Genomic DNA, 23,756 nt, shown 5'->3' with positions numbered 1-23,756 from the left:
CCCCTCTCCGCCCCAGGCGCCGCCCGCCGCCGAGGCCGCCCCGGTTTCGATTCCCGCCGTCCGGTCGCGGCCAGCCGAGGCGACGAGGAAAGATGAGCGACCCGGCGGTGTGCTGCTACCTCACCAAGACGCTGTGCGCCCACGGCGGGCGGCTGGGGCTGACGGAGTTCCAGCAGCTCGTCGGCCTCTCGGCCCAGCAGCTGGGGGAGACGCTGTCGGCGGCGGGTCCCCAGCGGTTCCTGGTGGTGCGGGACGGCGACCCCTCGGTGCTGGCCGTGTCGGGCGTGCGGGTCTGCGTCCGCAAGGAGTGCGGGGGCTGCGAGGGGCTGCACCTCTGCAAGGCACACCTCATGGGCAAGTGCGGGCTGGGCTCCAGGTGAGCATCGGGGGGGGCGGGGGGCCAGGCAGCCCGCCCCCCTGCCCCAACCCCTTCCCCGGGCTTCTTCCCGGAGCCGGCCGGTCGGAGAGCGCCGGCTCCGCTGGAAGTGCCACTCCGGCCCCTTCTGCCCCGTCCCCCCGCGTCGTCCCCGTCCCCCCGCGTCGTCCCCGTCCCCTCACCCCTGGCGTCGGGTGCAGCCTCCTGGGCGTTTCCTGGTCGCCAAGGGCCCGTTTGCGCTTCTTGCCGTTTTGGGTAAAAGCCTGAAGTGACGGCGGTAGGTTGAGGTTTTCTAAAGCCTAGTTTTCTTTGTCGGTATTACGGGTTTTTTGGGGGGATTTTTTGTTTTGGTTTGTTTTTTTTTTTTTTTGTTAAAGCCGCTTGGCTGCTTCGCCTGTCCCTCAGCCCACCCCCGGCACCTGAAGTAAGTAAGTAAGTTTTTAGCTATTACAGCACAGGCTGGCCAGAGGTGGTACCTAGCTTAAAACTAACGGTAAAGGGAGGCAAAAATCAACGCAGAAGTGAGCGCTGATGGAAGAATTTGCGGTTTAAGCCCCCACCCCACCCTCTTCCATCCCCAGGCCTTGCGCTGTTGCCGTGTTAGTTAATGTGCTGAGGCTGTACCAGATTCTTCCTCTTCTGCCCCAGCAAAACCCCTCCCTGTGCCCTCAGGTCTGAAGAATGCGGAGGGGGAAAGGCCGCGTCTGTCTCGGAACGGGGCTAGCAAAGTGTTGGGATGCTGAGACTTTCTCCCCGTTTCTCACTTCACTGACGGTGCAGTAGGCTTCCAGGTGGTTCGCTGTTAGAAATACCTTGCATTTCTAACACGTATGCATGCTGGCACGTGTGCTGGATAACGCTACGTGAACTAACATGCATGATGAGGTGATTCTCTTTGCAATGATAAATCGTTCTGCCCTCTCAGTAGCACTAAGTACTTTAAATCACCTTTGTATGTGATAATAAAATGAAGAGTATGCCCTTCGTGGGAGGGAGGTTGATTGGGGGGGAAAATGAGGGGGCAGAAATACCGCTAGGTGGACAATATGGATCAAGACAGAATATTTTTTAACTGATAAGGTAAAATCTAGCCTTGCTTCCAATTCTTGCATCCTTTTTGTTTTAGAATCTATGGAAAGAAAAATGTCTGTGCAAGTTACTGGGGTCTTCCTATTTATTGGAATCAGGATTTTAGTCCGGTTAAACCTGTTTCTAACATGTGTCTCGCGAGTAACTTTTCACTGCTTTTTTCTTTTTTCTAAATGTGTTATTAAACTCAGCTGATTAGTTATCATTGTATTTGTGGACTGTTTCAAGCTTTGACTTAGAAGTATGTACTCAATTGATGTAGATCGCCATGTGACTGTCGGTGGAATCTGAAGTTAACCGTGGAGGAGCACTGGTGATGGCTCCTACCTTGAATATTCTGTAGCTCACCTACCTTCATAACCATTAATCGAGTGTCTGCAGAATCTAGTATCCTTAGAAGATCATTACTCAGGACCAAAGATGGCACACTTCTGCCCTTCAAACTTCACAATCTTCTTTATTTGCTTAAAAAGCAACGTGTCCTGCAGTTAGTGGGTGTCAGGGGCAAAACAACTACACGAAGGTCGATACAGAAGGATTGGGTCAGACACAGCATGAGGTAAAAATGCTTTCATGAGGAGAGTTTCAGGAGTTAACTGGAGGCTAAAAGGATAAAGAGAACAGAGACTTGAGTCTGATAGATTAACAGGTACTTTTACTGGTTGAGTATGTCTAGTCTTAAGGCTGTATCAAATCATGCTTTTGAAGAGCAAGATAGAAGTAAGCTGTATTTTACTGCATTGAATTAATACACAGGTTGACCATAGTTTTCCTCTTATTATTGTTTTGCAGTATCTTTTAAAATAGATGCAAAAAAAAAATGCCGACTTGCTCTTTCTGATTCATACTCACTTCAGACATTTCTCTTAGGTTAGTAAGTGCAGCAGTGTCTTTGTTATTGTTGTTTAAGTGCTTCTTTATCCAAAACTCCAAAGTTAATGAACTTTCATGGAGTTTGGTTGTGGGGTTTTTTTAACTTCCCAGACAGCAAATGTAAGGAATTGTGTTGTTTTCAGCTGCATTATCTCTTTGTTTTGTGCTTTGAGACTCACATCTTTTTTTACATGCCATCCCTGGGACAACAACCTTTTATGTTCACAAAATCAAGGGTGTTGCTACTTCCACCATTGTTGATGTATTCCTCTGAAGTTAGCTTTTCCTCCAGCTGTTCAGGTTGTGTGACTTGCTTCTTGATGGAGGGGAAGAAAGTGTGGGGTAGACAGACTTGGCTTCAAATCTGTGCTGCTAGCTTTCCTAAAAGTGGTCTGGCCACATTAATGTTTAAAATGGGGGTAATAATGCTACTGTATTTCACAGAGTTGCTATGCTGTTTGGTCCATTCTCTAGCTAATTGCAGAGACCATCTAAATGTCCACAGAGACTTGCCAAACTACCTTTCTCTCCATGGGTTTTCCCAAGTTGCATGTTATCTGAGGTTCTTCTTTAAATCAACTTGACTGAAGAAGTAAACATTTATATTCCTGTGTGTTTTCTTGTAGATCTTGTAAGTACTCGCATGACATCATCAATGCTGAGAACAAAAAGGTTCTAAAGTCCCATGAGCTGTCTTGCCTCGATGAGAGTGATCTGCGAGTCCTGCTTCTCCAAAATGACCCTTTCTTCCTCCCTGATGTGAGTTGTACTGATTTCTTAAGCTTTTGTTAATTAGGAATGGGAGAGGGCAAGGAGAATGTGAAGTTTTGATCTCAATTTCAAGCTGTTAAGATACGAAACAATAATATTAAGATTAGTCTGGATGAAGTACAAATGGGAATGGCTCTGTCTGAAAGCACCAGAAGAAACACTATAGAGCCAGGGTTGTGAAAGTTCTGTGTACTTATAACTGAAAAAAGTAACAGCAATAAAACAGTTAAACACTAAGGAGTGTTTTGCTTACATAAATACTAGAAGGCTTGCATGTGGATAAGGCCAGCCATGTCATCTATGACTTGTCAGCAGGAGATGTGTCGTCTGACAGCGGGAAGTGGACAGCAGGGCTACAGCCCGATTTGCATGCCATTCCTGTTATCCCAACAGGGTAGCGATAAAGTTACTCAAACAAGCAAACAAAGTCAGCAGCTTCACCAGAGTTTTAGAGATGGTGAGGTAAGCAAGACCGAGGTGAAAGATCACAATAATTGTACATGCTTGTCAGGATAAAAGGCCTGACCAAGACCAAAGTTTGTTGGCTCTTCTCCAAGAAATGATGGAGACTAGGAAGGGAGGGCCCTTGTCCTCTTCCAGCATATTTTGGTGCTTGAGGGTATAGGGAAGTGAGAAAAAAATCTGAGAAAATTACCAAATCACTGCAATCATTTTTGTGTAAAATCTGCCCCTTCCAAAGTGCACTGAGTTCTTGTACACAAATTTTCTATGATGCAACCTTTGTCTGGTTTGTATGCAAGTCATCGATTTTGTTAAGTTTGGCTGAACAATCCATTCTGGATGTGTGTATAAGGGCAGTGCTATCTTCAAGGTATGGCTATTTCAAAGACAAGAATAGCCTGTTTCTGGCTACAGCTGCTCCTGGTTAAGAAATTACTGGAGTACTGCCTGTTACCCTTGTCTTTTGGAGGTTATAATCTCCGCAGATCTGTTGGCATAATAGTTATATTGTTTTCTTATTCCCTGCTGTGACAGTGCTGGGCTTTGACAAAATAAATTATTTTTTTTGTTGGTAGTGTTTTAAAATATGTTGTGCTGGCAGATTCAAGGAGCATGGTGGTGATGAGCAGGGAGAATTAATAATATCTTTGTCCTGCTCAGCCGCATCTAAAACTTGTGTTTCTTGTTTAATTACTCCCAGCAATGAGCAGATGGTAGCAACCATCATTGATTGGTATTACTCTTAAGCTCTTGTCTATAGATCTGTTCAGCCCTCACCGCTGGCAGGCATCATTGATTACCTCTAATTGAGCACCTTAACTCCTATTACGGAGTAAAATAGCAGAAATGACAGAAAACAGTGATTGATGCAGGCCGTTCATATTCCTGAGAGCTGAGGAGGGTGATGTGAAAGCCGACTTGGCTGTTTCTTGCTTAGAAATGCTGACTGGCTTTGCGTGTGCTGACAAATGGCATGTATGAAGTTCTCAAGCAAGAGGAAACTTTGGTCTTCTGTGACCTGATCTGGGGTGCAGGCTAAGAAAAACACAACAGCACTGCAAAATCAGGGGTTTTTACAACGTCTCTCACCTTCTCTGGCTTTTTTGTTTGTTTGTTTCTTGGCAAAATGCAAGGAGCAGTGTGCTCTCTTGATGCAGCTAAATAGTGGATTCCCTATTTAGCTGACACAGCACTTCATTCTGGTTTGGTAGTTTATTCTGATGCTCCCATGTAAAAATCTTGTCTTGCATACTGACATTATCTTTTAATACATCTTCCTCTAGATGCTCTACAAAATTGCTCTCAACCAGATTCAGTGTCTTTAATCTCTGGGAGCTTTACTTTGTAACTTCAGTGACTGGTATCTCCACTACTCTAAGGTGATATTTTGTGTAATGGATGTTCCACACAAAGTGTTTATATTTTGAGTACTCTCTCAGCTTTTATCTGATTCTATGTTTTAGTTGCCCTTTTTTTTTTTTTCCTACTCTCTTGAGTAGGAAGATGCAAGCGTGAAAGCAGTTCCTGTGCTCTGGCACCCAAAACCAGTGTCTAACATAAGTCTAAGGCTTTTTTTGGTAGTTCTTAAACTAGCTTCAGGCTGCATGACAAACTGTGCTCTCTGCTTCTGGTTTTGATTAGCAGTATTCCTGGAGGAGAAAGTTTCTAGAAAGGAGAGGATATTGAAACTAAGGGGGAAAGATTGGGTTTGGAAAAGACCTATTAAGGAAGCAGTGAGTTTAAGTTTTTCTAGAAACATCCAGGGAACTATATTACTCCTTTGAAACAAGAGATTTTTGTATAAATTCATATCACAGCCCTTAGTTTGTGCTTGACTGTCTGTCTCTGGTGGATGTTGGACTAACTGCTTGTTTCCAGCTTGGTAACTTGAACGGTGATCTCCACTTGGAGGGGTGGAAGAAATTGCATGTTTGAAGCCTTAACTTATTTTTCTTCTTAGTTAGGCACTGATATGAGGCACGTACATTTTAGATGAGGGTAACACTTTGGGTGGTATGGGGCCCCCAAAATAGAGCAACATTCTTCAACTGAGGAAGACCATCTCTTGGCAGTGGTGTAAGATTTGATTTCTTTAGAGACTGAAGTTGCAGCGCATCTCCCACAACACTGTTCGTTATTACCTAGCACTTCCATATGTTCTTGATACATAGATCTTAGAATGCTCTGTAGATGATAAGCCTTTCTGCATTCTCCTTCCTTGGACAGAGTTAGGAAAATGGAGGAGAGAAAAATGAGGTGACTTACCCAAAATTCTGGAGTAGGTGAATAATTACTTTGCATTGGCAGGTGCTGGTACTTCTGGATCTCACTAAGAAAGGCACATGATACTTAAGATAAATAGCTGATTACTACTAGAGGTTATAATGAGAAGAAATCTTCTGTGTCCCTTCTGGTGTTGTGGGAACCCACAACAAGACAGCATCAGACAGACCTCACTGGTGGGACCATGGCTTGCTGGGCAGAATTCCCATCCATGGTGATGTTCAGCACCCTTGATGTTCTTCATGTGTTTATAGTATTTTTCTGAAAAAAAAACCCAAAAGCTATTGGTCTTCTATCCATATAAGTCTGAATGTTCTAGATAGTACACCAAAGTTCACTGAGAGCATTATGCTCTTATACATCTCTATAGGAACAAGCTCTTACAAACAGTACATACGGGTTGTATTGTTAAAGGCGGTCTATGCTAATGGCATGGCATGTGCTCTTATTATGTGGCTGTCACTAATGATAATGTATGGGCCTCTGCAACCAAGGCCTACAGGTAAACTGCCTAGATTTGCTAGAAGACGCTATGTCCTCATTATAATGTCTTCCATGGTGGCCCACTACATTAGCTGAAAATAGCTCCAAAATTAATTTTCCAAAATTTATTTTCCCAGTACAAGAGAGTGGTGGAGCTACTGGAAGAGGAGTTCAGCGAAGTGCTACTGAGATGATGAAGGGACTGGAGCACCTCTAACAGGCTGAGAGAGCTGGGTCTGTTTAGCTTGGAGAAGTGAAGGCGCAGGAGGATCTCAGTCAGTATTTACAAACACCTGAAGGGAAGGGTGTAGAGAGGACAGAGCAGGCTCTTTTCAGTGGTGCCCAGGACCAGAGGTGATGGGCATGAACTGAAACACAGGAGGTTCCCTGTGAACATCAGGAAATGCTTTTTTACTGAGAGTGACTAAGCACTGGCACGGGTTCCCCAGAGAGGTTGTGGAGTCTCCCCCCTTGGAGATATTCAGAAGTCGTTTGGACACCATGCTGGGAAAGCGGCTGTAGGTGGCCCTGCAGGGGGTTCTCGGCTCAGGCACCTGGAGCACTTCTTCGCCTTCCTCCTTCTCACCTTGGCGTCTGCGGGGCTGTTTCTCACTCTTTGCCTGCTGCCCCCCTCACTACTATGCGGTGTTTTGCCCTTTCCTAAATAGGTTTTCTCAGAGGTGCCACCAGCTTGGCTGATGGGCTCAGCTGTATCCTGCAGTGGGTCTGTTGGAGCCAGCTGTGTCTGGCATGGGGCAGCACCTAGCTTCTTCTCACAGAGGTCACCCCTACTGCCAGCACCTTGCCATGGGCACCCAACAGATTGTAAAACTACTGAAAGCGTTTTATGATGCAGCTGAGCTTGAATATATAAATAATAGGCATAATTGTAAGGGGGTAAATGGGAAGTTGTGATACAGTTGCACAAACAGGGTACAGGAAAACATGTGTAAGTAAAATCTGCAAGGTATCTGGTAAAACTGAAATCCTGCAGAGCAGGCAAGAAAGGTATGTGACGGAAGCAGAATAATCCAGTAGAACAAGCAAAACCAGAACAAGCCCAGATCCCAAAAATAAGATGTAAAAAGCAAATGAGAGCATTCTTTGGGGTGTTAGAGGTAGAAAAGCATAAAGCATCCACAATGACAGAGGGAAGATGGGGAAGAAGGAAGACAACCCTATTTGGTTTCTGCTTCCCTCGGAGGCTAAGAACTGTCAAGGACAGTAACCATCAGCGCTCACTGAAACGACATCAGTTCTGTGGCTTCGTATGCTGCCACCTAATTTAGAGCAACTTTGTGAAGGCGAGTTGTTCTGGACATGATGTTGACTGATGGCGATAAGGAACTCGCCTTTGGCAATGGGTATTGTTAATGAGTATGAATCTGGTAGAGAGTTGTTTTGCAGTTGAAACTGGCCTGATTTTTCAGTCTTTTAAACACTGCCATCCCAGCAATCTCCAGTTCCCTAGTTGAGATATAAATCTGTATCTATTCATTTGCAACATGGCATAGAAACTGTTGCTTGGAAGGGGGATTGGGAGGAGATCTGTGACGGTTCTGGTGTGATGCTGGGGCTACCTGTCAGACCGCTGCGTGTTCCTCAAAGCAACTTTCTTATTAAGGGCTGCCGCTTTGTGCTGCAGGAGTGGGAGCGTTGCTGTGGTGCTTGGTGGGCAATACGAAGGAGTTTTTTGGTGTGTGATTTGTTCCCTGGGTCCAATTCATTGCATATCTCTTTTTTGGTGAGCAGAGGAATAAAGAAGTGTGTTGCTTTTTCCATATGTACTCAAAGCAACATTCTTTACCATTTTTAGATGCCCCAATCTTCAATGTAGAATGAGCTTTACAAATAGGAAGTGCAAATGCAGTTTCAGCTCCATGAAATAATGCCTCATTTGACACAGTATGTTTTTATGGAGGCATTTGTTCTTTGTTATGGTTTTGGTTTGTGTGGTTTGTTTTTTGTTGGGTTTGTGTTTTTTTTTTAAATAGAATAACTGTAAAATAGTCAATTGTTATGCACCTGCCTTACTTAGGCATCCCAGAAATGAATTCTTGTTGGATTGGCTTTTCTTTTTCTTTGAAAAAAACCTGTTCACAACTTCAAAATTCAAAATGCATGAGTCATCTGAAAATGCCTGCTCTTCCAGGCAAGAAATTTGTCCAAATTAAAGAAATCAAAAGGAACACATGCATTTTAGTCACTTCTTTTCCACTGTTAAAGCTGCATGCCTGTAGAACAAAGAAAAAAACTGCTAATTCTAATGTGCTTTTCCATTTCGTATTGTGTCTATCCTTCCCATTTCTAGGTCTGCCAGTTTTACAACAGAAAAGATGATGCCTGCAGACAGCAAAACAATTGCAACAAGCTTCATGTTTGTCGACACTTTCTCCATGGGGAATGTAGATTTTTTCCATGCAAGAGGTCCCATAACCTCTTGACTACCCGTGCATTGAGACTGTTGGAAAAGGAAGGCATTGATGTGAACATAGCTTCAAACATCCAGACTATATATGATCACAAGCATGTGGAATTCAACAAGGAACTGAAGAAGGGGAAAAGTAAGTTGTAAGAAGCACTGGGTTTAAATAGGATTCTGAGTTTGAGAGAGGTAGAAGCCATTCTTGCCTTACCTCACAGCTAAACCCTGTCGTCCTTTCTGTGCTTTCAGTACAGTACCACAAACCAGGAGAAAATTTATTGAAAAAAACAGCAGATAGAAGGAGTAAAGAACTGACGGGACCTTTGCAAACACCGCACACACCACCTTCAGAAGGTAAATATCTAAGTATTAAGTACTAACTGCTTCCATGTGGAATCAGCTTCCCTATTTCTCCTCTTACAATGTGTACGTAGGTTTTTTTTCCCTTCTGCCATTGATCTGCTTTCAGGAATGGAGTAAATTATGGCTGAGTTGTGTGGGAGAGAGTGCTGCATTACTGTTGTGTAAAATACTTAATGCAAAATTGCTATCGAGTGGTTGCCAATAACTGTGACTAGGGATTTGTAACTGTTATTGCCGATCTGTTGTATCAGCAGTGGAGTGCCAGTCAAAAGTTGTACATGTGATGGACACAATCCTCAACACACAATTTGGGATTTTGCCATCTAGCTGAGGTTCTAGTCCAGCAGCGCTGTTCATTCAGTGTTTTCTCATGCAGGTCCTGGTAGCCATGTACCTGGTCAGAGCCAATGCCAGTTGCCAACAGGAGCTGGAGGTAAAGACAAAGGTATGGATTGTTTCTAACCCTCCAGTCTTGAGATCAGTGGTTCTCATTGGGGTTTGGTTTCACACAGCCTTACAGCTCCTCTGAACTTTTAGATTCTTTTAGATACTCCACACACGGAGGGTGTAATGTTTAATATCAAATTTACTTATTTAAAGATAGTCGATCTTACACGGGTGTTGTAGGTTAACCCTGGTGGGCCGCTAGGCACCACACAGCCACTCGCTCACTTCTCCCTGACCCCCAGTGGGACAGGGGAAGAGGGGGAAAAGGAAAGAAAGAATAAAAGCAAGAAAACTTGAGGGTCAAGATGGCGGGGGCTGGGGGGGAGAGGGGTAAGTGAAGGGTAAGTGGAAGAAGAAAGAAGAAAACAAAGCAAAACAGGTGATACAAAGGCATTCACTCACCACCTCCCATGGACAGGCCGATGCCAGTTTCTCAACAAAAGATAGCTAACTCTACTAAAACTCCCTCTTTTCCCTTCTATTGCTGAGCATAATGTTATATGGTATGGAATATTTCTTTGGTTAGTTTGGGTCCTCTGCCCGGTTGCGCCCCCTCCCAACCTATTGTGCCCCCCTCCCCCCCCCAGTCTATTCACTGGGGAGGAAGGGTGAGTAACAGAGAAGGCCTTGATGCTGTGCAAACACTGTTCAGCAAAAGCTATGACATCATGTGTTTCAGCATTGTTTTGGTTAAAAAATCTAAAACACAGGATCATATGAGCTACTGTGAAGAAAATTAACTCTATCCTAGTCAGGCCCAGTACAGTGAGATTTCTGATGTAGCAGAGTGCTGCAAAATACAGTACAAAATACAAAAATACAGTACTGTGCTGAAAACACAGTACAAATGCTAAGTTACACTTACCAAAATATAGCAATTGCAATACACAGTTCAATCACAATACCGACGTGATTCCCTTTATGGGTCTGTATAATATGCTCACCATCACGATGCTGGGTATCCCCAGTCCCTAGTAAGGAATACGTGGGTTGAAGCCAGCTCAAGCCCATTTCTGTCTTTGAAATTCTTCTGCTAACTGTTTAGTTTTTATACTACTGTGTTGGGCTGAGCTCCATACTCACTTCCTCCATGCTGGTCTGGCCAACTCAGGCAGAGGCTTGCGCTCTTTTAATGAACTCAAAAAGAAATATTTCTACCACCAGTTGATCCACTCCGCTGACTTAGCCATTTATCTACAACAGAGGCCACTCTCTGATCATCTTTCTGTTGAGACCAAGTCAACTTCTTTGCAACAGCCGTGGTCAAGTCACAACAGCTTCATGATATCGCCCTTGCCCATCTGTACTGAGACTTCTTCCATTGTACGGGTTTATTGGTCAGTTACAAAGCCCTAGCTCATGCAGTGGGCTGTACAGGGGATAGTCAGATCCCCAAGTGCTTAACTTGGCTACTGCAATCAACTCCTTGTTTTTTCTGGGATGAAATACCAAATTCAATGTCTTTCTCTTAGAGTTGTATTTTGTTAGGGCAAATAAGGATTGATGTGTTTGTTCTTGTAGATAAAAAAGACAATTCCTCTGCTAAAGCTTTGAAGGATGACAAAGAAGATAATTCTGATGAAATATGCGTGTTTCATGTCTGGAAGTTCTGCAAACATAAAGGTAAGCTTTATAAAAAGTAATGTTATCTTGGGAGGGCAGCGTTTGCAGAGACACTCCCTGCTTAATGGCTCGGACTAGTGGTGGCCTATGGAGTGGCAGTGGCGATCATGCCTTCTCACTCATTCACTTTGTTTCCAAGTCACTAATAAACTTTGTCAGAATTACAAACGCAGTCAGAGGAAAGTGGAGTGTATATCAGCTTCCCCCCAGCAGAAAGGCCTGAAAGGCCTGTATCCAGCAGCATGCACACATGCAGGGGTGTTATGCAGGTCCAAACTCAAACACGCAGACATACATGCATTGAAAACATAGATGATTTCAAAAAACCACAGAAGTCTCCCTCTTTCTGTGTGAAAGCTATATAGCACTGCTGCAGGTCTTGCATGCAAAGCAGTTAAAAGTTGCTGCTTCCCATTTTCTGAGAAGCAAAGCATCAATTCCAACAGTGCCGAGCAGTTTGTTAGTGGGGCAGCGTGCTACCTGTTCAGGGGTGAGTGTAGGGTCCCTCTTGGGGGATGTTCTGTGGAGTGTTGCAGTCCTTTATGCTGCTTCATTCATTGGGCTGGGCCTAAAAAACCAAAAACATTCAGGCCTTGGTAACCACCTCATAAGCTCTAAGGGACTAATGAAAAGAGGAACAAAATATATCGGAGTGCTTATGTGATGTGTAGACTAGACTTTTTACAGATGAGAAACATGGTGGTGTGACGCAGAGACACCTGTCTGTGGCCCGGCTCACCCAGCTGCCAATGTTGAGTTGTGGTTTCTTTGAAATGTATTTGGCAGTATGAGAGCTCATGTTGCTTTCCTAGATGAGACTGGAGAAACACACGCCCCTATTGTTCATACATATTTCTATTTTCAGCACTCTGTCTTTATTGCTTATACCAAACCCCGTTAGATAAAGCCAGAGTGTAAAAAATGCTGCTTTTTTTTTCCGTCGTTGTCTTGCTCTCTGTGTTATGATTGCAGAGCTCTTGACTGTGACTGATGTCATTACAGATAAATGCAAATCTGTTCATTACCATTTGCCGTATCGATGGCAGTTATATAACGGGATCACCTGGTGTGACCTTTCCATGATGGAGGAGATTGAAAAGGCCTATTGTGACCCAAAAAACAGCAGGTATAATGATGCTGGACTGCTTGCTTAGTGGTTAGGCCCCTGAGGAAAAACACTTGTTTTCTTCTTAAAGATGTCTGACTTCTGATTCTCAGCTAATCAGAATCTGGGAGGATGTACAAATGAGAATTTTTCTTTTAAAAAGAAAAGTGAAAGTGATTGCATGGAAATATCACCTAATTTTTATCTTCTAAATATAATACAGCAATATCTTGCATTTTAAATTCTATACAGAGTAACAAGAAGTGGGTGGAATTTAGTGCTTAGAATATTAGTATTTCAGATAATGAATCATAATTTATTTATAATAATTAAGTCAGGCCTTTTAACAGCAGTTCAGAGATGGCCCTGCTGTATGGCTATTCCTTTCCTAATACAACTAGTACCTGTAATAATATCTATAATGTGCCTAGAGGAATTTTATGAAATGCCCTTTGTGTAAGCAGCCCATCTTTTTTTTCTTTTTTTTTTTTTTTTTTTAAGAGAGCTCATTTTCCCTTTAACTTATTTCTGAAAGCCCCACTGCAATTTGTCACCCTGGATTTGTAGAGGACCTCAAGTTTGAGTTGTCTGTAAAGCCAGCAGTGCAACATCTGGCTAGCAATTGAGATGGCATTCAGTGTCTCAGAGGCCATAGTTTGCTTCTGAAGACTGGAAACGGTTTTCAGAGCTGCCATCCATGCTGTGGGAAATACTCTTATTTCAGACCTATTCAGGCAGTCATATTATATCAAAGAAAATCGCACCATCTTAAACTGAGGATTAGAGGATAAAATATATACTGTTAACTATAATAAACCTGAATTTGTCCTTACAGCACAGCAGATAGGAACATTAATTTCGAGACAATGACCTGCCGTTCTCTTTCACTTCGACGCCTCTCTACACCATCATCAGTCACAAAACCCACATTTGTGTTGACTACACAGTGGATTTGGTATTGGAAGAATGACCAAGGCCAGTGGATTGAATATGGAGAACAGGTGAGTCCACATCCTGTGCTTTGGATCACTTCTTAAGAAATGTGTGGAGCCTCTTCCCCCTCCTTCCCCTTTACTTAGCAAGGTTAATTAAGCCAATACTTGTGCTTGAATTCTATAGCGTCCAGTAAGGCAGTGAAGCTACAGATGTTCAGAACAGATGTGACAAAATGATGACAGGCTGGAGGGGAGGAAACACACCTAATCTCCTTGCAGTGAGGTTCAATAGGACCAGTTGTCTGTCTTTGTGTCTGGCTGATTTGTTAAGACTGCTTTCCTGACAAAGACCTTGTTGGCAAATGCAGGAAAGCAAAATTCCTTTTTTTCAGCTCGTATTGATACGATTGTTTTTGATGATGTATGCTCGTGTCTCTCGTCAGATTCCCTTTTGGAGTTGTCCATGGCTTCTATGCAGATTTAACATGTGTACACTATCCTTGACATGTATTGTCTTTTAAATTATTCAGGAACTAGTCTTGCCTTCTGAGCCTTGTCATGCTTCCTTGGACATGCAAGGATTGCTCTGCTTTCTCAGATCAAATGTTACCTTTTTCCTTGGGTGGCCAAGTCCTCTTTGAGAGTGATCTATCTGAAAAATGCGGGAAAAGAAATAAATAAGGAGTCTGTCCTCCTTCCCCCCCAAGGCAGATGAATTTTCCCCATCTGATTTACAGTATAGCTGCACAAATGGCAGAACACAAAGGTGACCCAGGGACATGGGAAAGTAGGTAGGAAAAGATGATGGATATAGTGACTCTCATAATGGTGGGTTTTAGTTTCAGTAAATAGCTTGAATGGAAAGTGTCTCCATCAGCATACCCTCATATTTGACATTGTTTTGTACATTAGAGAATTATACTTGCATTGTGGTTTAACCCTGGTGTCACAGAGCGGATTTAGAATCTGCCAACTATGCCAGTTTGTTGTGGGGGAGATTTTAGACTGTTAAAGAACCATTGCTGAAGTAGCAGCAAAAGTAGTTTTACTCAAGTAGGATGTTGCAAAGGTGAGATTTAACAAAGCCCAATGACAAGGTTTACTCTATTACTTACTGCACGAGGATATAATAACAATAATAATACAGTTACCAATACAAAAGCTTAGTACGCTATAATACAAGGTTATGCACGATATTGGTCACTTACCAAAGATCTGCAGTTGGTAAGGGGTCTCTCGGCCTCAAGAAGTAATTTGAGAGGCATCCACGCTCAGGGAGAGATCACTGCTGTGCGGCCTGCTCCTTAGCAGGGAGAGCTCAAAAAAGCTCACTCAGGCTGTCATATTTATGGAATAAAGTGGTTGGCTCGTAGTCAAATTACATGTGGTAGAAAAGGTAAGCATGAGACTTCTTGTACCCACAACTTCCTTTGTTCCTTGACAAATTAGACTTGGAAGAACCACCTGCTATTCATGTGTTAATCACATGATCAGTGTTCCAGTTTCCAAGCTCATATGCATCAATGCTCACCACGTCACCTTGTTCCTGTGTGGGTTTTCAGGGAACAGGTTGGAACTACCATAGCTCTGAGTAGATTCCTCTTCATCCTGCTCTTTGCCTCTTCTTTCCCTCTACCCAAACTAGCTATCCAGGGTTTAGTCCTGACTGTGTTTACTCATTACTCTTCTCTCTCTCTCTCTTTTTTTTCTCTTTTTTTCCCCCCAAAGGGAGAAGAGAATAGTGTGAATGCGCCATCTTCTGCTATTATTGAGAATTTGTATCTAGCAGATCCAGATGCCACCATATCTTTTCAGGCTGGCTTGCATCATTACCAGCTCAATTTTAAAGGTACTCACTTTAAAAGTTTTCATTTACAACTGTGCAGTGCTTTACAAAGCCTTACTTCCAAACTATCCCAGCTTTTGGAAACTATGATTTCTTTTACTAACATTACCAGATATACTCATTGGAAGGAAAAGCAAGATAGCGATGGCCCAGAGAAAATTCCATACAAAAGTTGCCTTCCCCTTTACTCATTGACACTATCCAGGTTCACACAGGATCAGAAATAAAAAGATACATAGTCTTCACATAAAGTCATAGTAAACTTTGAGTTAACCCTGTGAATGGTAAAAATGAAAAACGAAGCATCTTTCTGTGCTGTTGGAGCAACATTTAAAGAGTGTGAATGACTTCAAGGAGCAATCAAGATAGGCACCGGTTAAATAACAGTGTTATGGGAAGGAGAGGAAGCTTATATAGGCTTTGTGCAACAATTCTTCAGCAGATGGAATTGACGATGAGTATGCCACTTTTCATTAACGAATGACTGTCGTTCATTAATAAACCCATCGTGTAGACTTTTCATGACTTTTTCTTTTTCTTTGTTTTCTCCTCAAGAAATGACCCAGACAAACATCTCTTATGGAACTCAAAGACGAGTCTGCAGGCGACCAAAGTTTTTGTCTTCTGAAGATGTACAGAAGATAAAGAAAGGGTAAATGATGCTCTTTAAATTGTTGTTTTTTTTCATAGTTCAGAAGTAAGGCAAAATGGCTAGCAGTGCTGGCAATAATCGTGCAAAGAACGTAGCTGTTGCTAGAAGAAAACTTATTCATTTGACTGAACAGAAGCTATATCACAAACTGCCGGCTTGGTGCATCACCTGGTTTCTGGGGTACATGTTACTCCAAGTACCACATCCATGGGACTGGCGATGGACAGCTTTTTCTTAAAGAAGCAAGTGAAAGGGGACTATGACAATTAAATGGCAGCATGCAAAACCCAGCTCACAGAATGAGGCTGTTTCCGTGATTTATTTTGTTTATTTTTAAGTGTAGGAATTGGCCAAAGGGTTTGCTTCCAATTTGAGTGTTCAGAGCAGTAATAGAATTACTAACGCTTTGTTCTCTGTCTGTTTATAAACAGCCAGAGGGATTCTTCTATTCCAAATCAAGCCTGTCCTACCCACTGGGATCAATCTGCACTGCCTGAGTTGGGATACAAGGTATCATTTTTTTTCCTCTTTTTTTTTTTTTCACCCTTGTAATTGTGATGGAAAGGCACGGGTCAAAGGAGGATGCTGCTTAACTGAAGCAATTGTAACTGGGTAGATGCTAAAAAGAAACAGGAGTGTTTTCTTGGGTGGGTTTGCTCTAAAGATCTAGGTGATCTCCCAACAGCTCTTTAAAAAGGTGCCAAATTCCCATGAAATTCAGGTGCATTTTAGGCATCTATCTACACACAAAACCAAACCTCACCAAATTCAAGACAAAAAGATTCACTGTTAAAGATGAAAAAAAAATGGCTTACTTTGGTGACTTAGTGGACCAGTTAAACAAGGGGCTTTTATGAAGTGGGTATTTCTTCACCAGCAGCTGGGCTGAGACCAAACCCTTTCTGTGTAGGTCATTAAAAAGCCATTAAATATTAATACCATCATGGCTGTTGGTGGATAAAGTTTGGATTGGAGATCTAGCAAAGGAAATCTCTATATGCTCTTTCAAGTCACCCAGTACTGTCACATACATCCAGAATCTGAGCACAGACCATCGCCTCAAGGAATGGCAGAAATAAAGTTACAGCCAATAATATCAAAAAAGCAGTTGCAGTGATCTCTTCAACAAAACAAACCCCTGTCAGCCCAAAGTCTATGTTTCTATTTGGTCTACCAATTTTTAAATTACTAGGTCTAAGGGTATTAAGAAGCAATCCTTCTGGAAGAGCAACACAGACTATGGAAGTACTACAGTGTGCTAGAAAAAAGGCTTTTCAGTGTTACACTTGTCCTTTTTTATAGTGGTTTTGACCCTGATTAAGGAAGAGCACATAATGTGGAGCATAAGAGGTTTTTCTTGTTGACTGTGTCACAGAATCTTGTGTGATGCTGACCAAGTTGTATTGGCACAGATATCATGATGGCTAGGGACAGGACAGAAGAAGTAATCACATTTCCTGAATTCTTTCTGGCTACTTTCAGTTGACAGAGAGCTCCATTGATACTCTCACTCTTTGTATTTTATTTTCCCTAATGTAGTTACATTGGCAGTGGCATGAGAACCAGAAATATCATGTGTCTCAGCTTCTGTGGGCTGGTTTCTGTTATTCTGCTTTGTGCCAAATGTTTCGTGATACCCCAACTACCCTCTTGTGTTGGATTATGCCTTACTCAGTGTAACACCTGTATCTGGCCATGCGTGTGTATAGCAAATTCAGCTAAATACAGTTCTGATGAAAAATCAATGAGTAAAACTTAAGTCAACTGCTCGGTATGTTAGCTGCCTTTGAATAGCTGTTTTTTAAAATTAGCAAAAAACGCTTATTTTTCAAAAGTGTAAAAGTGTCAGGCACAGCACCTGCTGAACGAACTAATAATGAGTTTGTGTGGGAATGTGGCAGCCAGACCTTTTGAAGATTTGGGCCTGTGATATTTTGAGGTCTGTCAAAATAATAAAGGGTATAGCTAACCACCTCTTCCTTTGGCCTGTTTGGCTACTAATCAGCAGCTTAACTGATTAACATAAGCTTAAATTTTTCAAAAGAATGCCAGGAAGACAGCTAGCTCAGTTGTTTTTACGTCTCCAAGTTGTATGTACTTAACTACTTCCCTTATTTACTCTGAAAACTTCAATCTGAATTTTAGTTGGGTCTGTTTGAGGTGTTTCTGGAGTCACTAAGGTGAGTGTGAGAGGCTTTGGAATGCGACGTGCAGATCCATGGTATCACTGGTGGTAACTTGTGGGGATGCATGAAACAGAAGGATCGTCTCGTTTCCTAGAGCTCAGTTTGCTTGCTGAGTTGGCACCTAAGAGAACCATCTCTTAACTTGTAAACTGAGTGCCTTTCATAGGAAAGGAGGAGTTCGTTCTGTACCTAAAACGTGACAAAGCCTGCACTACCTGTTGGTACTAAAAGTGAAAGCCTGGACTAAATTAAATATTTTTGTGGGACCCTAAGCTTGTTTTTTTGCAGTAGGTAATATTGGGACTGGCTGGGATTCTGCATGCATGTGATGACCATCGTAGCATCTGACAATTACGACTTGATGAATTCCCCTCTCTTCAGACATTGACAAATAATCCTGGCAAAATTTGCTGCGCTGGAAGTGATCCATTTTAAAAAGGAACACCTCTATGAGATAGGGAGAAAGTCATCTTTGCTTAAAAAGAGCAGTTCTGTTTTGGTAACATTGCTTATTTTTTGAGGGTTGCTGTGTCTTAATCTCTAAATCATTTCGAGTCATAGTTCTATAGAAAGTAGAGTGTATGAAATGCACAATGGAAATTGGAAACACCAGTTGAAAAGCTGATGTGGATTTCTTCTGTCTGTGTTTAACGAAGTGGAATTAGTAGTTGGGAAACCTTTTAAAGGCCAAAGAAAAAAAAAAAGAATTTGTATTGTCTTGGAACTTTGTGCTTGGTTTTAAATTGTTTCTTTAATGTACAGCTGAGGAATGCGTGCAACGACTGTGTGTTTTTTTTATGTCAGGATTAGTCATCATGCGGCTGCTGTGTTGCCGAATCCTGACAAGACTGCTGTGCTGTGGCAGGAATGGAAGCTGATGCAATGTAAACAGTCTATCTGTGTACTTCATGACCATTAGTTCTAGTTGGGTCACTGTCACTAATACAAACTATGCTGCTTCCAAAACCTAAGTCAACCAGAGATCAAGGTTTGATATCACAGAGCACTGTTCCTGTGCAGTCATTGGCTGTCAATTACTGTCAGGGCAGTGATTCTTTCTCTGCCTCAGAAACTCCCCTTCTTGATAGTGGGTTAGCAAATGCTTATCTTCTCTAGGCTTTTCCTTTTTAGGCCTGAAGATGAAAAGAGCTAAAGAAGTTATGTTGCTATGAAGTATCAACCTGCAATAGCAATGTGGTGTTATCCTTTATTAGCAGGGCAAGCATCCTTGGGGAGGTAAGGACAATCCCACAAAGTTCTCATGCAAAAGAGAACTAGCTTTGTTGCTTGGAGGCCATCATATGACAAAATACTTGAAGTACCTTTCTTACAGGGTTAGGTCTTGTACCATGTGGCTGACCCTCTGCTTTACCCAGAAGGGTTGCAGTTCCTCGGTATAAGATGCATCGTAGCAAAAGCATTACTTGTAGTCTAAGTAAGAATTGCTTATGTATAAATAAAAGACGTAGTACTGCAATATAGTGACATCATTTTCATCGTGTAGGTGATGGTAAGCAACTTGAGCTGTGGTGTCACAGAGCACGCAGATAATAAATACTCGCCTATCCAAATTGTTTTCTGTGTTGTGTTGTAAAGAAACTTTGGAAAATACTCTTGTATTAAGACATGGGAAACTTCATTCAACATTGTAAAAGCTTTTTAATAAATTTAAAGAAGTAATTCTTTCTCGTGCAGATGACTTTATTCTTAATCCGTAGAAGACTTTCCTATGATAGGCCTCTTCTTCAGTAAATATTTAATGCACAAGCTGGACATGGTGTCCAGAAATTCACTTCTTTATTTTTATGCAGCTGTGAAATATAAATCGTATTTTATCTCATCTCTAAACTCAGACTTCCAAAACATGGAGCTTTTGCGTCTCAGTTTAAGATGTTGATTTGATATTGCCTCCTAGGATGACTGCAGCTTTTCTCCTTAAAATGCCACGTTGATGCATGGGATGTTGGGCATTTCACTTGAAATCCTCGAGTCCCCATTTGGCTTAGGCAGCGGTGAAATGGAAAGTATTACCAAGTGACATCGGTCTGCCAGCGTTATGCATTTTCAGTCAAGTTTATGGAAGAAAAGTGTTTGTTCTAGAAGATAAAGACACAGATTACACTGGAGGAAAAAATGGAAAATTTATGCATGACATAAGCAGAAGAGCTCAAATCATGTTTTCATTATGTTGTGCATTAACTTTTCTTTCGGGAAAATGTGCATTTCTTGGTGGATTTTTATATGCGAAAAGTATGGGTAAATACACTTGTTTCCTTTAGGAAAGGAGGGGATATATTTTCCTAAGCAGGTATTCGGTGTAGCATTCCTATTAGAATCTTAATTGTTCTGTTATGTTTAGAAATGTAGCTTTTTTCCTTAAGTCTATATTTAAGTGCAACTTTCCAAGTTTTAACTTTGAAAAGTTAAGAAGTTACGATGCTGGGAGGTCGTCTGTATTTTGTTTGTTTCATCTTTAATAGCTGAAGCTCCCTTATATGGCTGGTTACAAATGATACTGTTGTCTAACATATTTTTTCTTAATCAGCTTTATAATATAAAACCAGTATTATCTGGAATAATCAGTCAAGTTTTCTTTTTGGAATTTCTGTTTCATTGAGATTTAAAGTTACAAGTGTCAACTCTTACTTGGAGATGATGATTCATCCTTTCGCTTTCAGCGTCCTTCCTGGAGAGAGGCGAGGTGTCCTTGCAAAGCAGGAGTGACATACTGATTTACATATTACGCGTCTGTCCTAATTATTCATGTAGTCAGGATCTAAAGCATTAAATTAACCTTCATAAGTATAGTTTGGGGACCCTTTTGAAAGTATATCTGCTATCATTAGGTTCCGCGTGTTATGAGCTAACTGAAGCCTCGTGTCTTCTTTTGCTTTGGTTTGTTTCTATTTTATAGACAGTGGAGCTCAGTAACACAACTCCGGAATACGATGAAATAAAACAGCTGTTTCATCAGACTATGAAAGGCTACAATGTCCTTAAAATACGGAGGGTTCAGAATCCGTCCCTCTGGAAAGTGTTTCAGTGGTTAGTATTTGTTTCCTTATCCTTATGGAGCGGGATTCTCCAAGAGCTGGTGTCCTGTATCTACTTCCTAGGAAAGGAAAGACGTTACCACCCGTCCTTTAGTGTGACTGGTGTTCCCTTCTTAGGGGCAGTTTCAGGAGTGAAATTAAGTCTCTAAGACCTTACAGAGAATTGTCTGCTCCCAGAGGGAGATTCTTTTTGCAGGGCTTCTTGGAAGATGAGGGTGGGGAATGGACAGAAAGACATGAATGATGCAAAATTGGGATGAGGATACCCACAGTGATGTGGAATAGCGTATTGTCCCTGGGATTGAATGCTAACTGCCTGCTGCATGCGCGCTGTCTGTTACAAATGTTTATCCATTAGACTATACGAAATGGTCGCTAAAAAAGAAGCGGGTAAGGGTAAAGGGTGTGGGGGTCTTTTCCTCCCCGCCCCCAGTCAGATTTATTTAAGGCTTTTTCAAGAGTTTGAGTGCCTTTACTGATGGCAGTCAGTATTCACTGAGAAAGAATCCCTGTGTTTTAAATCAATGATCTCTGAGTTCCAGAGCTCCTTTCTGGTTTTCAGCATCTGCACCGGTGATACTGAACTCCAGGTACTTAACGCCAAGCTAGATACCAACAGATTTGACCAGGTGCTAGTGACAATAAATGACCACGTTCAGGTTAATTTGGTAGCAGATTAAGCTGTGGCGTAGAACAGTTGTCTAGTCTGAAACAAAAGCACTGATACTCAATGGAAGTATTCAAGGACTGTATGGAATGGTAGTGGAGAAAAAAAATACTCCTCGAATAAGTGCTTTCAACTGCAAAGTGCCTGAACCCAGGAAGTTCTCAGCTAAGAGTTTCATAAAACCATCTAGCAAAACATAAGACACTTCAAAACATGTAATAGTGCATACTTTTTATCCTCCTCCAATGAGATAATTAAGCTGACCAGGCAGAGTTTAACGTTGCCAAGTTCTCAATGAACAAATTTCACTCCATTGCTCTTAACTTCTCCTCTACACAGTTTACAATTTGGAAGGATTCTCCCCTCTCTCCGGCTCTTCACTTTGTAGCTGATCACTTCCTGAAGAATATTACTGTTTTGTCCACTTCAACAGCTTCTGCAAACCCATGGGATGTCCAGATGCTGTGAAATAGTGATGGGAGATACTATCTGAGCCTTCCATTGTGATTCCTCTTTTGACGCTGGTCAAAGCTCAGTCTGACTCTGGTGGTGAAAGTGGTGGAAGAAGGCTCAGTGTCTCCTCAGCTGCACTGATCTCAACGAGGGGCAGGAGCTCGGGGCGTAGGGCAGTTTGAGTTCGCCAGGGGAATGAAGAGCAAGGTGCCTCTGGCTGCTGGAGCGTGGAGGCTCTGCGGTTAGCACCACCTCCGCTCCGCAGCGAGCTTGCGGGTGGGAAGGGACCAGAGACATTAAAGCAGAACTACTAGGACCCTACAGAGGAGCAAGCGTGGGGACTGCAATAGTGTCAATGCTTACTTAAATTCATAGAATTATCTAGAATTGCTGGGCAGCGGTATCAGTATATTGCTCATCTTGTAATTGGGCATCATACTATTAGTCTATCTCTTCTAAACTGAGAGAAGAGAAAGCAGACTGGAAGTCTCATGCAACCGATATTTACACGTACATGCTATACTTTTTTTTTTTTTTTTTTTTTAAAAACCCTTTCTCACTTTTTTTCCATGGCTCACACTCTCCTCCCCTGCATTTTTCTGTTAGGCAAAAGGAGCAGATGAAAAGGGAAAATGGAGGGAAGGAAGTCAATGAAAAGCTTCTGTTCCACGGAACCAAGACCTCCTTTGTGGAATCCATCTGCATTCACAACTTTGACTGGAGAATTTGTGGAAGCAATGGAACTAACTATGGAAAAGGTACGTAGGAAGTGACTCTGTGTGTTAGATGTCTACTTAGACTGCCTTGATACTACAGCAATCAAAGTTTTGAAGTCTTTAACTAGAGAGGGTGGAAAAAAAAGAGGTAGGAATTGGTTTTATGATCTTCCCTCTGGAGAGGACAAGAATTTGCTTGGTGCAGGGGTAAGTCTTTTCACCAGTTCTTAAGAGAGTTAATGTAGGGATTTGAAAAAGCTTCTGTTGCTGTAGGTGGGATCTTCCGAAGGCTCAAGGTCATAGTTTGAACTTGCCAGAGAAACAGCCGCTAGTCTTCATGGCAGGGAGCCAGAAGGTTGTGCATTCCCTCGGTATGATTGTGGAGGGTCCTCGTGTTTTCTTGTCTTTCTCTCTCATCATAACACACATACCTGTAGTGTTTTTATATGGTTTGGGTTTTTAAAAATTATTCTTTAAATAGCAAATTCTGAATGGAAATTCTGTGGCGAAATCCTTTCTCTTTTAAAAATGTCTGTGGTACGAGGTAAACTGAGTAAGAGGAGACCTGAAAGTTGGATGTTCATGAGATGCTCAGTTTTTGCTGTAACTTTATACATACTTCTTATAACCATGTTTTCATATCATTTTCTAGGAAGTTACTTTGCTAGAGATGCTTCCTATTCCCATGCGTACTGTCAGCCTGAAGTGAAAACAAGCACCATGTTCGTGGCTCGTGTATTGGTTGGAGATTATGTGAAAGGCAACTCAGCCTACGTTCGCCCCCCAACAAAGTCTGCTGATGGGCTTCGCTTTTATGACAGCTGTGTGGATGATGAGTTAAATCCCTCCATTTTTGTTGTCTTTGAAAAATACCAGATTTACCCAGAGTATGTGATAGATTATAAGGCGGGAGAGAGATGTGTTATATCTTAAAAGAATCAGAGCTGT

The 23,756-nt window shown here is 42.1% G+C and overlaps 1 protein-coding gene and 1 long non-coding RNA gene across 3 annotated transcripts; one reads left to right on the top strand and one right to left on the bottom strand.

Annotated features, from left to right (window-relative positions):
* Window positions 1-23,756, top strand: LOC134524978 (zinc finger CCCH-type antiviral protein 1-like). Of its 2 annotated transcripts, none has more exons than XM_063355341.1 (14): window positions 1-376; window positions 2,965-3,097; window positions 8,649-8,901; window positions 9,012-9,128; window positions 9,502-9,570; window positions 11,094-11,195; window positions 12,198-12,321; window positions 13,136-13,301; window positions 14,964-15,084; window positions 15,637-15,733; window positions 16,165-16,243; window positions 20,834-20,964; window positions 22,699-22,850; window positions 23,461-23,756. In XM_063355341.1, exons 1-14 carry the CDS (start codon window positions 93-95, stop codon window positions 23,739-23,741), a joined length of 2,109 nt encoding a protein of 702 aa, XP_063211411.1. In that variant the 5' UTR covers window positions 1-92; the 3' UTR covers window positions 23,742-23,756. The 2 variants fall into 2 exon arrangements, with proteins under 2 accessions (XP_063211411.1, XP_063211418.1); XM_063355348.1 differs by having other exon boundaries at window positions 2-376; window positions 9,012-9,116.
* Window positions 5,891-14,859, bottom strand: LOC134524997 (uncharacterized). The gene is made up of 4 exons (XR_010073660.1): window positions 14,444-14,859; window positions 13,846-13,887; window positions 11,676-11,763; window positions 5,891-6,115 (listed from the first exon to the last, which is right to left on the bottom strand). It is a non-coding gene; the product is annotated as an uncharacterized LOC134524997 (long non-coding RNA).

The sequence above is a fragment of the Chroicocephalus ridibundus genome, chromosome 1 (assembly GCF_963924245.1).
Source record: "Chroicocephalus ridibundus chromosome 1, bChrRid1.1, whole genome shotgun sequence".
Lineage (NCBI taxonomy): Eukaryota > Metazoa > Chordata > Aves > Charadriiformes > Laridae > Chroicocephalus > Chroicocephalus ridibundus.
Note: the sequence above shows the minus strand (reverse complement) of the source record. Positions and strands in the feature narration are given on the sequence as shown.

What these genes read in the sequence shown, in the direction of transcription:
- LOC134524978 (XM_063355341.1), top strand. Translation starts at nt 93, where the DNA reads ATGAGCGACCCGGCGGTGTGCTGCTACCTCACCAAGACGCTGTGCGCC. An exon ending in GGAACTGAAGAAGGGGAAAA is followed by an intron (nt 8,902 to 9,011) that starts GTAAGTTGTAAG and finishes CTGTGCTTTCAG; the next exon opens with TACAGTACCACAAACCAGGA. An exon ending in GGATTGAATATGGAGAACAG is followed by an intron (nt 13,302 to 14,963) that starts GTGAGTCCACAT and finishes TTCCCCCCAAAG; the next exon opens with GGAGAAGAGAATAGTGTGAA.